Source organism: Protomyctophum bolini (genome assembly GCF_963924005.1).
Source record: "Protomyctophum bolini genome assembly, chromosome: 2".
NCBI classification, from domain to species: Eukaryota; Metazoa; Chordata; class Actinopteri; order Myctophiformes; family Myctophidae; genus Protomyctophum; species Protomyctophum bolini.
In genome coordinates, this window is record NC_137863.1 from 2,407,431 (window position 1) to 2,419,930 (window position 12,500).

General features: G+C 45.9%; 1 protein-coding gene across 1 annotated transcript in view; it reads right to left on the reverse strand.

Moving 5' to 3' along the window:
* Window positions 1-10,900: 10,900 nt before the first annotated feature.
* Window positions 10,901-12,500, reverse strand: part of camk2n1a (calcium/calmodulin dependent protein kinase II inhibitor 1a) — a gene marked incomplete at both ends in the record, with an annotated part of 3,650 nt that continues 2,050 nt past the window's right edge. Inside the window, one exon of the mRNA XM_080776673.1 lies at window positions 10,901-10,977. Within this exon, the coding sequence (XP_080632799.1) occupies window positions 10,901-10,977 (77 nt within the window). The remainder of the gene's footprint in view (window positions 10,978-12,500) is intronic.

The following is a 12,500-nucleotide window of genomic DNA, read 5'->3' on the forward strand; positions in this document are numbered from 1 at the left end:
GGGTTCAGTCAGTGGAGCTTGGAGTCCTTGCATGTGAACATCTTTTGAAAACAGATAAAGGAGCTGCATGGTGGCCTTTTTATTTATTTTAACCATTGCCAAGGAATTGGCGGATTTAGAGTTTGACACGCGCTGCTTCATGGCCATGTCTGTCCGCAGTGGTACTTTACAGTTTAACCCTCTAAGACCCAGTGGTACTTTATACAGTTAGAGGCATTTAGCAGATGTTCTTTATCCAGAGCGACTTACAGTTAGAGGCATTTAGCAGACGTTCTTTATCCAGAGCGACTTACAGTATAGCAAGGTAAACAGACAGAGACAGTGGGGCCTCAGTGATCTACAGCAGTGGTTTTCAACCCTTTTCATACTAAACTCCATTATCTATTCAGGATTTGAGCCCTGCCTGAATTTCCGTTTCTTCATGTCATACGAAAGCAGCGTAGCTTCATAGAGATATTGGTTGTTCAGTTTGACCCACCAGTTTTGGAGATATGGCTTACAGAGTAATGTAATGTCTTGCAGAGAAACAGCGAGTTTAGAAAACAGGCTTGGAAATTGATATCGGCAGATGCTCAAAATCAAATCGGATTCGGATCGGAAGCAAAAAAAACGTGATCGAGACATCCCTAGATATACTTATAGGGGCGGCAGTGGCTCAGGGATAGAACTATAAGAGTTGCCGGTTCGATCCCGACTCAGATTAAGTGGTTTTAATTTGCACAATTTCCCGTGTGAAACATACGGTATATAGTCCCTGCAAATTTGTATACGGTTTTCAGACATGACAATTTCACACGTATAACAATTGAATGAACTTTAAAGTGGTTTTCTGTATAAGCCAACTGCTGGTTTTGCTGCAGCTATATATACACCCTGAAACCCACCTCAAGGACCACTGGGGGTCCCCGCCCGGACCCCTACTTTCAGGACCCATAGGGGGGGGGGCACAGATTCAGAACTTTAAGCCGTCAAGAAGCCCCGGGTCGACAATTTTCAATCCCCCTAATCATTTATTGATGGCAGGCAATCAAATTGCATATCAATAATGTAGTGAGGTTCTCGGCACAATGTTGATACAAAACACCCCTTCGGTTGGCGCTCATCCACGGAGGGGGGGGGGGGGGGGGCTGGCTATTTAGAGCGGGGGGCTAATGAAGTTTGGTTTACATAGAAGTCAGTCAATTGGGTTTGTATGGGGTGGGGTGGGGTTGGGGTGGTGGGGAGGGGAGCTTAAGGCTCATACATAGTTCCCCCCCCCCTTTCCCCTCACTGTATATGTATCTTTTCCCTTTTTGCTTCCTATATGATGAATTCCTGTTCTGTTCCCTTCTGGCTCCAAAACTGTGGAATGCACTTCCCATTGCAGTCAGAACTGCAGCATCACTCCCAATCTTCCGCCGTAGTCTGAAAACCCACCTTTTCAGACTCCATCATGGCCCATAGCACTTACCCCACCCTCTTAGATAGCATTTCTGTAGACTTAGATAGCATTTGATACAGACTTATAGCATGTTATGTAGACAGCATAAGTGCATTGTATGTGCTATTGTCATAGCACGTCATAGTACATATGTATAGCATAGTAGTATAGATGTATAGCTTATATGTATAGTTTCATTATATAGATATTCCACTGTTACTTTCTTAGCTTACGCATGGTTCATGATAAATGTTTTTATGTGATGTATACCCTACCCATGCTTTTTTGTTCTTGCTTAATGTAAGTCGCTCTGGATTAAGAGCGTCTGCTAAATGCCTAAATTGTAAATTGTAAATTATAGAAGTGTCTATTTGTATGTCTCTAAATGTTTTGATAAATTGAACAATGTGGACCCTGTTGTAAACAAGTGTAATGCTTAATTGGGTCGTCCACTCACAGTTAACAGTCTCTGTATTGAGTTTGTGCTTGAAATGTACTGTAATTCTGCAAACTGTTAATACATATTTCAATCAATCAATCAATCAATAGTCTGGAAATCCAGACTATATGAATGAGCCTTTAGGGGGAGCTAAAGGCTCATTCATATAGTCTGGATTTTCAGATACGCCGCTGTGTGTTTCTGGGTGCGAGCCAATCGCGGTGCTTGTATAGGACTAAATTGAGTGACCAATGGCGGGTTTCCATCTAGGTCAGCCATCTTTTATGCATGCAGGAGGGAGGCTTACGCGTACACGGTTACAGTACATGTACCATCTCTCTCCGTGGTCCGGCCCGGCGCCCTGCGGGGCAGAACCGTGGGTCTCAGAGCCAGGTGCATACTGTATGTGTACTGTATAACGTTTAGCCATTTTGACAATATATGTTTGCAGCGCATTTTGACGCCATTTTGCACGTTTGCAGCCAATATGCAAGCACAAGAATAATTATATGTCCGTTCTTGTGCCATAAATCTTAGCCAATGGATTAATATTGCTTGTGTTTTGCCAAAACATTCAACAATCATGGTAGAAATCACTGTAAAGCACTATTCTATGGTAGCCACCATCTTGTAAATATGCACAATGAGGGTCCAGACACACCCACTAATAAAAATAGGTCTCTCAGAAACCATGAAATAGACACCAAGTTTGCATTTCTATAGCTCATCTCGTTCAGAAGTTATAGAGCCAAACCTATATTTCTGGGTGCTAATATTATGGCGGCCATATTGAGGTGGCCATTGGAAGCAACTCGACGACTTGGACTATGCAGATGATTTGGCACTACTGTCGCACGCCCAACAACACATGCAGGAGAAGACCAACAAATGTGGCAGCCGTTTCGGCACAACTCGGACTCGACATCCACAAAGGAAAGACCAAGGTCCTCAAAATCAACACAGCTATAACACCAACAAAATAACACTGGACGGCGAGGCGTTGGATGAAGTTGAAGCCTTCACTTACCTATAGGCAGTGTGATCGACACGCAGGGGGGCACAGATGCTGACGTTAAGCGTAAAGCCCGTGGATCATTCGTCCTATTACGGAACATCTGGAGTTCCAAAGAACTGACTCCCACCAACACCAAAGTCAGGTTCTTCAACTCCAACATAAAAGCGGTCCTCCTATACGGAGCAGAAACATGGAGAACTATACAGCTGCCACCATCAAGAAAGTATACAGGTCTTCATCAACAGCTGCCTGCGGAAAGATCCTCCACATCCGATGGCCAGACACCATCAGTAACAATGAACTCTGGCAGAGAACAAACCAGTATCCAGCGGAAGAAGAGATTAGGAAACGCAGATGGCGATGGATAGGCCACACCCTACGAAAGCCTGCAAGTACCATCATAAGACAAAGCCCTAACGTGGAACCCACAGGGCAAGCGGAAAAGGGGTCGCCCTAGAAACACCTGGTGCAGAGACATGGAGGCGGAACCAGCTGGAGACAGAGATGCTTGGAGATCACTTGTTGACGGCCTATGTAGGCCGTAAGTATAGGCGTAAAGTAAGTAAGTGTATTGTGGTGGCCATATTGGATGTCATGGAAACTTAGCCATGACAGTCAGAGCCCTAGTTCTTCTGTATCTCTGAACACTACAGTCAGAGCCCTAGTTCTTCTGTATCTCTGAACACTACAGTCAGAGCCCTAGTTCTTCTGTATCTCTGAACACTACAGTCAGAGCCCTAGTTCTACTGTATCTCTGAACACTACAGTCAGAGGCTCAGAGCCCTAGTTCTACTGTATCTCTGAACACTACAGTCAGAGCCCTAGTTCTACTGTATCTCTGAACACTATAATAATAGTTCTACTGTATCTCTGAACACTATAATAATAGTTCTACTGTATCTCTGAACACTATAATAACCACAGCTCTCTCTTCTTGAAGCATGGCTCTTTGAACTTGCCGTGACCCTAGTGACTCATCATGGGTATCTATAGGCTGCGTGTGCAGCGATGCATGGCTTATCTCCAACCCCTATATTATACATACATGTACTGTACATACATGTGTGCGCACACGCACGCACGCACGCACGCACCCACGCACACACACACACACACACACACACACACACACACACACACACGCACGCACACACACGCACACACACGCACACACACACACACACACACACACACACACACACACACACACAAGCGAGCGAGCCAGGATGATAAAGTTGGTTATCAGTGCATGGCAATGATGAAGATGATGATGATTATACCACTGCACCAAAAAGTGCTCGTTGGAAAAAGCCAATTTCTCAGCCGTGCATGACAGAGAGAGAGAGAGAGAGAGGCAGAGAGAGAGAGAGAGAGAGAGAGAGAGAGAGAGAGAGAGAGAGAGAGAGAGAGAGAGAGAGAGAGGCAGAGAGAGAGAGAGAGGCAGAGAGAGAGAGAAAGAGAGAGAGAGAGAGAGAGAACCCAGGAATGAGGTTGCTATAGTAACCATCCGGTGGGCCTGAACGGTTTGTCTCTAGTGTACATTTTTAAACATATTGAGCCTTTCTCTCTCTCTCTCTCTCTCTCTCGCTCTCTCTCTCTCTCTCTCTCTCTCTCTCTCCCCTCTGCCCTTCATGTCTGTCACAATAAAGTATTTTCAGCCAAAGTGCACATACTGATGTGGGGGTCCTTCCATCTTGCCATGAATAATGCTTTGACAGGAATGAGACAGAAATCCCAAATAAGCAACTATGAGACTTTAGAAAGGAGCCCAGAAAGATGCAGCAGCGACCCGGCTGTTCCAATGTTTACATTGAGACCTGAGGCCCATTCTACAAAATGTCTTCTAATCTAAATCATGACAGTTTTCTGCTTTGTTTCTATGTCAGTATTTCATGTCAAGGACCCCTAAAATTAGTTGAAATTGGCCGCCGACCCCCATCTGAAAATATGCCAACCCACCCAAAGATTTGACTTAAAAATGTTCGCTCAAGGAAGGGAAGCTCCCAAACAGCCTTAAACAACTAATCCAGGATGACACAAATACGGTAAGACACTTACCAGGACACCTTAAGGAAAAAGAGAACCTCACCACAGAACAATCCAGAGCACTTACAGGGGACTAACCAAACAAATTGTAATCAAGCCAGCAGATAAAGGCTCCTGCATAGTAATTATGGACAAACCAACAATCAGGATCATTATAGGCAATTAGACCAACCAATATTATAGTACCAGAGGAGGCCTTTCTGTTTTCGATAGATATAGACAGCCTCTACACAAACATTGTGCCTCGCCTGCCTCGCCTATATCTCCGTGCCTGGGCCACCCTGCCTGGTGAGGATAAATGTACTTCTCTCCTCCCAGAGGTCAACATTGTGAATTCTCGGCGCGCACACACACACACACACACACACACACACACACACACACACACACACACACACACACACACACACACACACACACACACACACACACACACACACACACACACACACACACACACACACACACACACACACACACACAGATGTGCGCGTGTGCCACACAAACCCCCCCAACCTATATTGCATGCCATGCACATGCTAGACGTATACGTGCGTAAACGTGCGTCATATACTTAAACCCATTGATTGAGCCGGAGTGAGAGGAGATGATTCTCCCATTGATTGGGATCGTATCTTTAGATTATGCTGCTAAACTCAGCAAGAAAGACCTTAAGATCCAATCCAAGGTTCAATTAAGGTTGTACAGGTAGTCAGCAGGTACAGTCAAACTTATAGGTCGCCTTCAAACCAGAAAGCTTTACTTGCGATTAAAACGAATCCTGCTGCACATTGTCGGAAAGTGCATGCGCTTCGTTTTGGCAGGTGTTGAAGCCTCATTCGAATCCTAACGTGCATCAAAGAACCGCATTCTGTGTGGAGTTTGCATGTTCTCCCCGTGTCCCCTATCGTAGGTAGTTTAGGTACCCTCACAAAAAACATGCAGTAATCCTGGTCACTAAACTGCCTCCCCCTGGCCAGCCGGGGCGCCTGATGGAGGGGAAAGGAACTGGTTGGAATAACGTGTTCCTTCCACGCGCTACGTCCAACCAGGGAAACTCCCCCCTGTCAGGTGTCCCCCATATATGGGGACTAGGTTGGTCTCCCCTTGTCCCCCATATATGGGGACTAGGTTGGTCTCCCCTTGTCCCCCATATATGGGGACTAGGTTGGTGGAGGGTGTGTAGAGCCCAGGATCACATTAGATGATTGACACAGGGGTGAAAAATGGGTTACAAAATCGTGGGATAAAAAAAATGAATAAAGACCCGCATTCTACTCCGTCAAAAAGTGCGAGTGTGCATGTGTGTGCGTGTACGTGTGTGTGACTGTACAATGTCACTCACTCACCTGCACTGTCGAGGTTACCGACGTACCGACGTACCGACTGTATGTCCATAATATCCATGGTAACAACAAGCCCTCCTTGGCAGGATTAAGAACTTTAACTAAATCACTCCCATGCACTCCCAAGACAAACTTGTATTCCTACCATCTTTTCTAACTTTATTTTATTGTATTATTTCATTAGTTTTGTATTGTGTTTTCTCTCACTACAGTCGGCTGTCTTAGACTCCACTGTGTTGTTGTTTGGAAGGTGGAAAAGGACCCATTGCCATATTGGCACGTGTATAGTATAGGCGGCTAATTTGTGCCTGATTAAAAATACTAATGTATGTCAGTCATTTATTCCCCGCAATATTTCTGGCAACTGTGGATAAAACCGCAATCCGCGCACCTCTAATATATATATATATATATATATATATATATATATATATATATATATATATATATATAAGAGGTGCGCGGATTGCCTGCCTGTGCCCGCCCGCCTCCCTGCCTGCCCGCCTGCCCTGCCTGCCTGCCTGCCTGCCTGCCTGCCTGCCTGCCTGCCTGCCTGCCTGCCTGCCTGCCTGCCTGCCTGCCTGCCTGCCTGCCTGCCTGCCCTGCCTGCCTGCCTGCCTGCCTGCCTGCCTGCCTCCCTGCCCACCCGCCTGCCCTGCCTGCCCTGCCTGCCTGCCTGCCTGCCTGCCTGCCCGCCCGCCCGCCTGCCTGCCTGCCTGCCTGCCTGCCTGCCTTCCTGCCTACCTACCCTGCCTGCCTGCCTGCCTGCCTGCCTGCCTGCCTGCCTGCCCTGCCTAGCCCTGCCTGCCCTGCCTGCCCTGCCTGCCTGCGACCACCCACACCAACACTGCATTGTTTTGGAATGAAAGTAAGTATATATCTGGCAGACAGAAAAATCATAATCCATTGCAGTGTGAAAAGAAAGAAAAAAAACTTAACACAGAAGAAGAGGCTACAGTATATCAGCCTGTAAATGGGAGGAGATATATACTGTAGATGCTGTTATACTTGCCAATACTTGTGTAAAAAGCAGCCATTGTCACGACGTGTGACTGTCTTAGAGAGGAGACGGTATGTGTAGTATACTGTTTAGGCAGGATAATGCGCTCACACTGTATACACTGAGAGAATAGCCTAGCCACTATGAGGCAGGGAGGGGTCTTAGAGAAGGTAAAGAATAGCCACTATGAGGCAGGGAGGGGTCTTAGAGAAAGTAAAGAATAGGCACTAAGACAGGGAGGGGTCTTGAGAGAAGGTAAAGAATAGGCACTAAAGCAGGGAGGGGTCTTAGAGAAGGTAAAGAATAGGCACTAAGACAGGGAGGGGTCTTGAGAGAAAGTAAAGAATAGGCACTATAAGACAGGGAGGGGTCTTAGAGAAGGTAAAGAATAAGCACTATAAGGCAGGGAGGGGTCTTGAGAGAAGGTAAAGAATAGGCACTAAGGCAGGGAGGGGTCTTGAGAGAAGGGAGGCGTTACAACGATAACCAGGACGGAGAACAACATTCCATTAAAGATAGCGATGGCATCAAGCTGTGTCTCTGCTTGGGTGGAGGAGGAGGAGGAGGAGGAGGAGGAGCCCCCCCCCCCACTCAGCCTCAGCACCGCGCTGTGGAGTGCAAGGTGCATCTGTTACCATGGTTACCATGGTAGCCGGGCCCAGGCAGTCCCTTTCATGTCTGTCAGGGAGGACTGTAGGGAGAGGAGGAGAGGGATATGGGTGGAGGAGGAGGGGGGGGGGGGTGGGTAAATCCTAATTTATATACTTTGTCGTATACGACCATTCCTCTGCACCGAAGGAGACTGATGATTTTCAACCAAACAACTAAAATAGACGCAGAGAAGTGTACGCAAGGCTTATTAAGACACATTCCGGGAACATTTTTTAAAACATTTGGAACTCCAATCTTTGCTTCTGGGGGGAAAAGGGGGGAGGGGGGGTCACAACATATGGACTTACGTCCCAGTAGCTACCCTCGATAAGTCCCATTAGGGAAAGACCGCGAGGACACACAATACGTCGCTCCGGAACTACTCTGCCGGGACTGGGACAGCATTCCCGATACCGCCTAAATCGGGAATAACGTGAGCCACAAATCAGCACAGTAAACGTGGAGTATTATTACTTACTTCGGAATCTTTATTACAAGATATTAGGCCACTGTACAAATCAGTGTGAACCGTATTACAGTACAACGCAAGAATTTAAGACCGTTTTCTTCTCGAGGTTTTTTTGTCGTCATTCAGAGCTGTATAACGAGGTGTTTCGATAATAATAATAATAATCATAATAATTTATTAATACACAAGTTTCAGAAGAACTTCCGCATCACGTGCATGCATGAATTCCACATTTTTGCCATGCATGAGTTGTTGGTATCTCAGTGTTTTTTTTTGTTTGTTTTAAGAAAATAATGGCACCCCAATGAAACAACTAAATTTGTAACAGGTGGTAAAAATGTGTAAAGCACAATAAAACAAAGGAAAGAAATAACTATATAGTCGTAAATATAGGTAAATATCCCTCGTGAGATTTTGGCACACACGATAATGCACAATGTAATATAAATATTTTATCAATAGGGGGTGTGTACAGTACAGTACAGTACAGTATCAACCATTCCAGGTTGGAAAACCTGGGAATCTTTTTACAAACAGGTGGGGGGAGGTTACGGTTACACAGGTGTATAAATGACTAGCTGCAAAGTATGGTAACAAAAAACACTCAGGCAACATCGAGAGTTCGTATTTAAGTAAAAAAAGAAGGGGAGAGAAAAAAGATATAGTCACTTTCATTCGGTCACGTTTTTTTCCTCAACATACAAAAATAAATGATAATCATAAAACACTGCTGTCCGTTCCGACCGACCCCGACCGACAGACAGACTGACGACTGACAGACAGACGGACCAACAGACGACTGACAGACTGACAGACGACTGACAGACAGACTGACCGACCGAAAGACGACTGACAGACTGACAGACCGTCGGACCGACAGACAGACCGACAGACCGACCATCAGTCCTCGAGTCAAAAGACTTGTTATTCCAGAGATAATAATAATAAATAAGCTCTTCTATATACAGACCATGAACAGAGAAAAGAATAAACCCATTTCTAAACCAGCTTCCCACTTTTGTGCAATAAAGTAAGGGCTTTTTTGTCTCCATCATATTAATATATACATGTCACTCACTAGAGCGATCCATATCACCCTCCCTCGGTCAGAAAGAGAGATCCATATCGCCCTCCCTCGGTCAAAAAGAGTGATCCATATCGCCCTCCCTCGGTCAAAAAGAGCGATCCATATCGCCCTCCCTCGGTCAGAAAGAGAGATCCATATCGCCCTCCCTCGGTCAAAAAGAGCGATCCATATCGCCCTCCCTCGGTCAAAAAAAGAGCGATCCATATCGCCCTCCCTCGGTCAAAAGGAGAGATCCATATCGCCCTCCCTCGGTCAGAAAGAGAGATCCATATCGCCCTCCCTCGGTCAGAAAGAGAGATCCATATCGCCCTCCCTCGGTCAGAAAGAGAGATCCATATCGCCCTCCCTCGGTAAAAAAAACAAAAACAAACTAACGTAAGGAGCATAAAGAATGCTGTACCGTGGTCGGGTTGTCGGTTTAGAGACGGACATTAATAACGTATTTTGTGCAGGAGGAGGAGGAGGTGTGTGCTTTTAATAACGCCATCGGCAGATCATATACTTTGTTGTTGTTTGTTGGTTTTTGTTTAGTTTTTTCCCTTTCTTACATCCTGTCCCTGAAACCTGCGTTGAAGAAGAAGACCGTTATCCCCCTCCTCTTCCTCTTCTTATCTCGTTGCCTTTGTAATAACGAATCCCACTCCGCTGATCGAAGGGTGCGTGTCTCTGTGTGTGAGGAGGAGGAGGAGGAGAGGGAGGAGGAGGAGGGGGAGGAGGAAGAGGAGGAGGAGGAGGAGGAGGAGGAGGAGGAAGAGGAGGAAGAGGAAGAGGAGGAGGAGGAGGAAGAGGAGGAGGGGGAGGAGGAGGAGGAGGAGGGGGAGGAGGAGGAGGAGGAGGGGGAGGGGGGAGTGCTGCCTGTTGCCGCGTGAGAGAAAAGTGCTTATATACAGTGTCTTTGGATCAAAACTGGTAAATATCGCCATAAAAATCTTTCAGTGTCTGTTTTGGGGTTGGGGGGGTTTGGGCCTGGGATGGGGGGGGGGCGCAGTGGCGTGCACAGACATGTTGAGAGGGGCAGGTGGTGCTCAAGTGAAAAAAGGGGCACCTTTTGTGCAGCGCCTGGTTAAGGAACCGCCGGCTGGCCTTAATTCAAATATTGTGTGAGATTTATATAGATTTTGGGGCATAAATAATAATATTAGAAGAACCTTTTAAAGTTGTCACCTCACTGTACACTGACTGTACAGAACACAAATAAAATGAACAAAACTGAAAAAAAAGGACTTTCAAAAGGCCACATCATTGCTGTCCAGAAGGGGTGGGGGGGAGGGGGGGAGAGAGAGAAAAAAGAGCAGGTGCTCTTTAGCACCACCTAGTGTCTAATCTGTGCACGGCCCTGCATGGGCCGGGGATGGATGGGGACGGTTGATGGCGTTGGTTCTCTCAAGCCCCACGGGGGTCCTTGAGGCCTCCCTGTGGGGGGCCCTTCAGGCATCCGCGGGGGTCTTCGCCGCTCCATCTTTCAGCGCCTCCTCGTCGTCGCCATTCTCGTCCTCGATCACAACTGTGGATGACAGGGGGGGAAGGGGGGGGGGGGGGGGAGAGTTAACCATTTAACCCATTCTGACCTGAGATCAGATTCTATAAATGTCTTCTGAATCCTGACAGTTTTCTGAAAAGGCTATGTTTCTATGTCAGTCGTTCTTCCATTTTTCAAAAATAGCAGACCTACAAGCTCTGTTCTGACATTTATAAACAGAACTCTACACCAGAACCACTCTGTAGAACCATGAAGACATTTATGAACAGAACTCTACCAGAACCACTCTGTAGAACCATGAAGACATTTATGAACAGAACTCTACACCCAGAACCACTCTGTAGAACCATGAGGACATTTATGAACAGAACTCTACACCCAGAACCACTCTGTAGAACCATGAAGACATTTATGAACAGAACTCTACACCCAGAACCACTCTGTAGAACCATGAAGACATCTAACAGAACTCTACACCCAGAACCACTCTGTAGAACCATGAAGACATTTATGAACAGAACTCTACACCCAGAACCACTCTGTAGAACCATGAAGACATTTATGAACAGAACTCTACACCCAGAACCACTCTGTAGAACCATGAAGACATTTATATAAACAGAACTCTACACCCAGAACCACTCTGTAGAACCATGAAGACATTTATGAACAGAACTCTACACCCAGAACCACTCTGTAGAACCATGAATACATTTATGAACAGAACTCTACACCCAGAACCACTCTGTAGAACCATGAATACATTTATGAACAGAACTCTACACCCAGAACCATGAAGACATTTATATAAACAGAACTCTATACACCCAGAACCACTCTGTAGAACCATGAAGACATCTAACAGAACTCTACACCCAGAACCACTCTGTAGAACCATGAAGACATCTAACAGAACTCTACACCCAGAACCACTCTGTAGAACCATGAAGACATCTAACAGAACTCTACACCCAGAACCACTCTGTAGAACCATGAAGACATTTATGAACAGAACTCTACACCCAGAACCACTCTGTAGAACCATGAAGACATCTAACAGAACTCTACACCCAGAACCACTCTGTAGAACCATGAAGACATTTATGAACAGAACTCTACACCCAGAACCACTCTGTAGAACCATGAATACATTTATGAACAGAACTCTACACCCAGAACCATGAAGACATTTATATAAACAGAACTCTATACACCCAGAACCACTCTGTAGAACCATGAAGACATCTAACAGAACTCTACACCCAGAACCACTCTGTAGAACCATGAAGACATCTAACAGAACTCTACACCCAGAACCACTCTGTAGAACCATGAAGACATCTAACAGAACTCTACACCCAGAACCACTCTGTAGAACCATGAAGACATTTATGAACAGAACTCTACACCCAGAACCACTCTGTAGAACCATGAAGACATTTATGAACAGAACTCTACACCCAGAACCACTCTGTAGAACCATGAAGACATTTATGAACAGAACTCTACACCCAGAACCACTCTGTAGAACCATGAAGACATTGTGT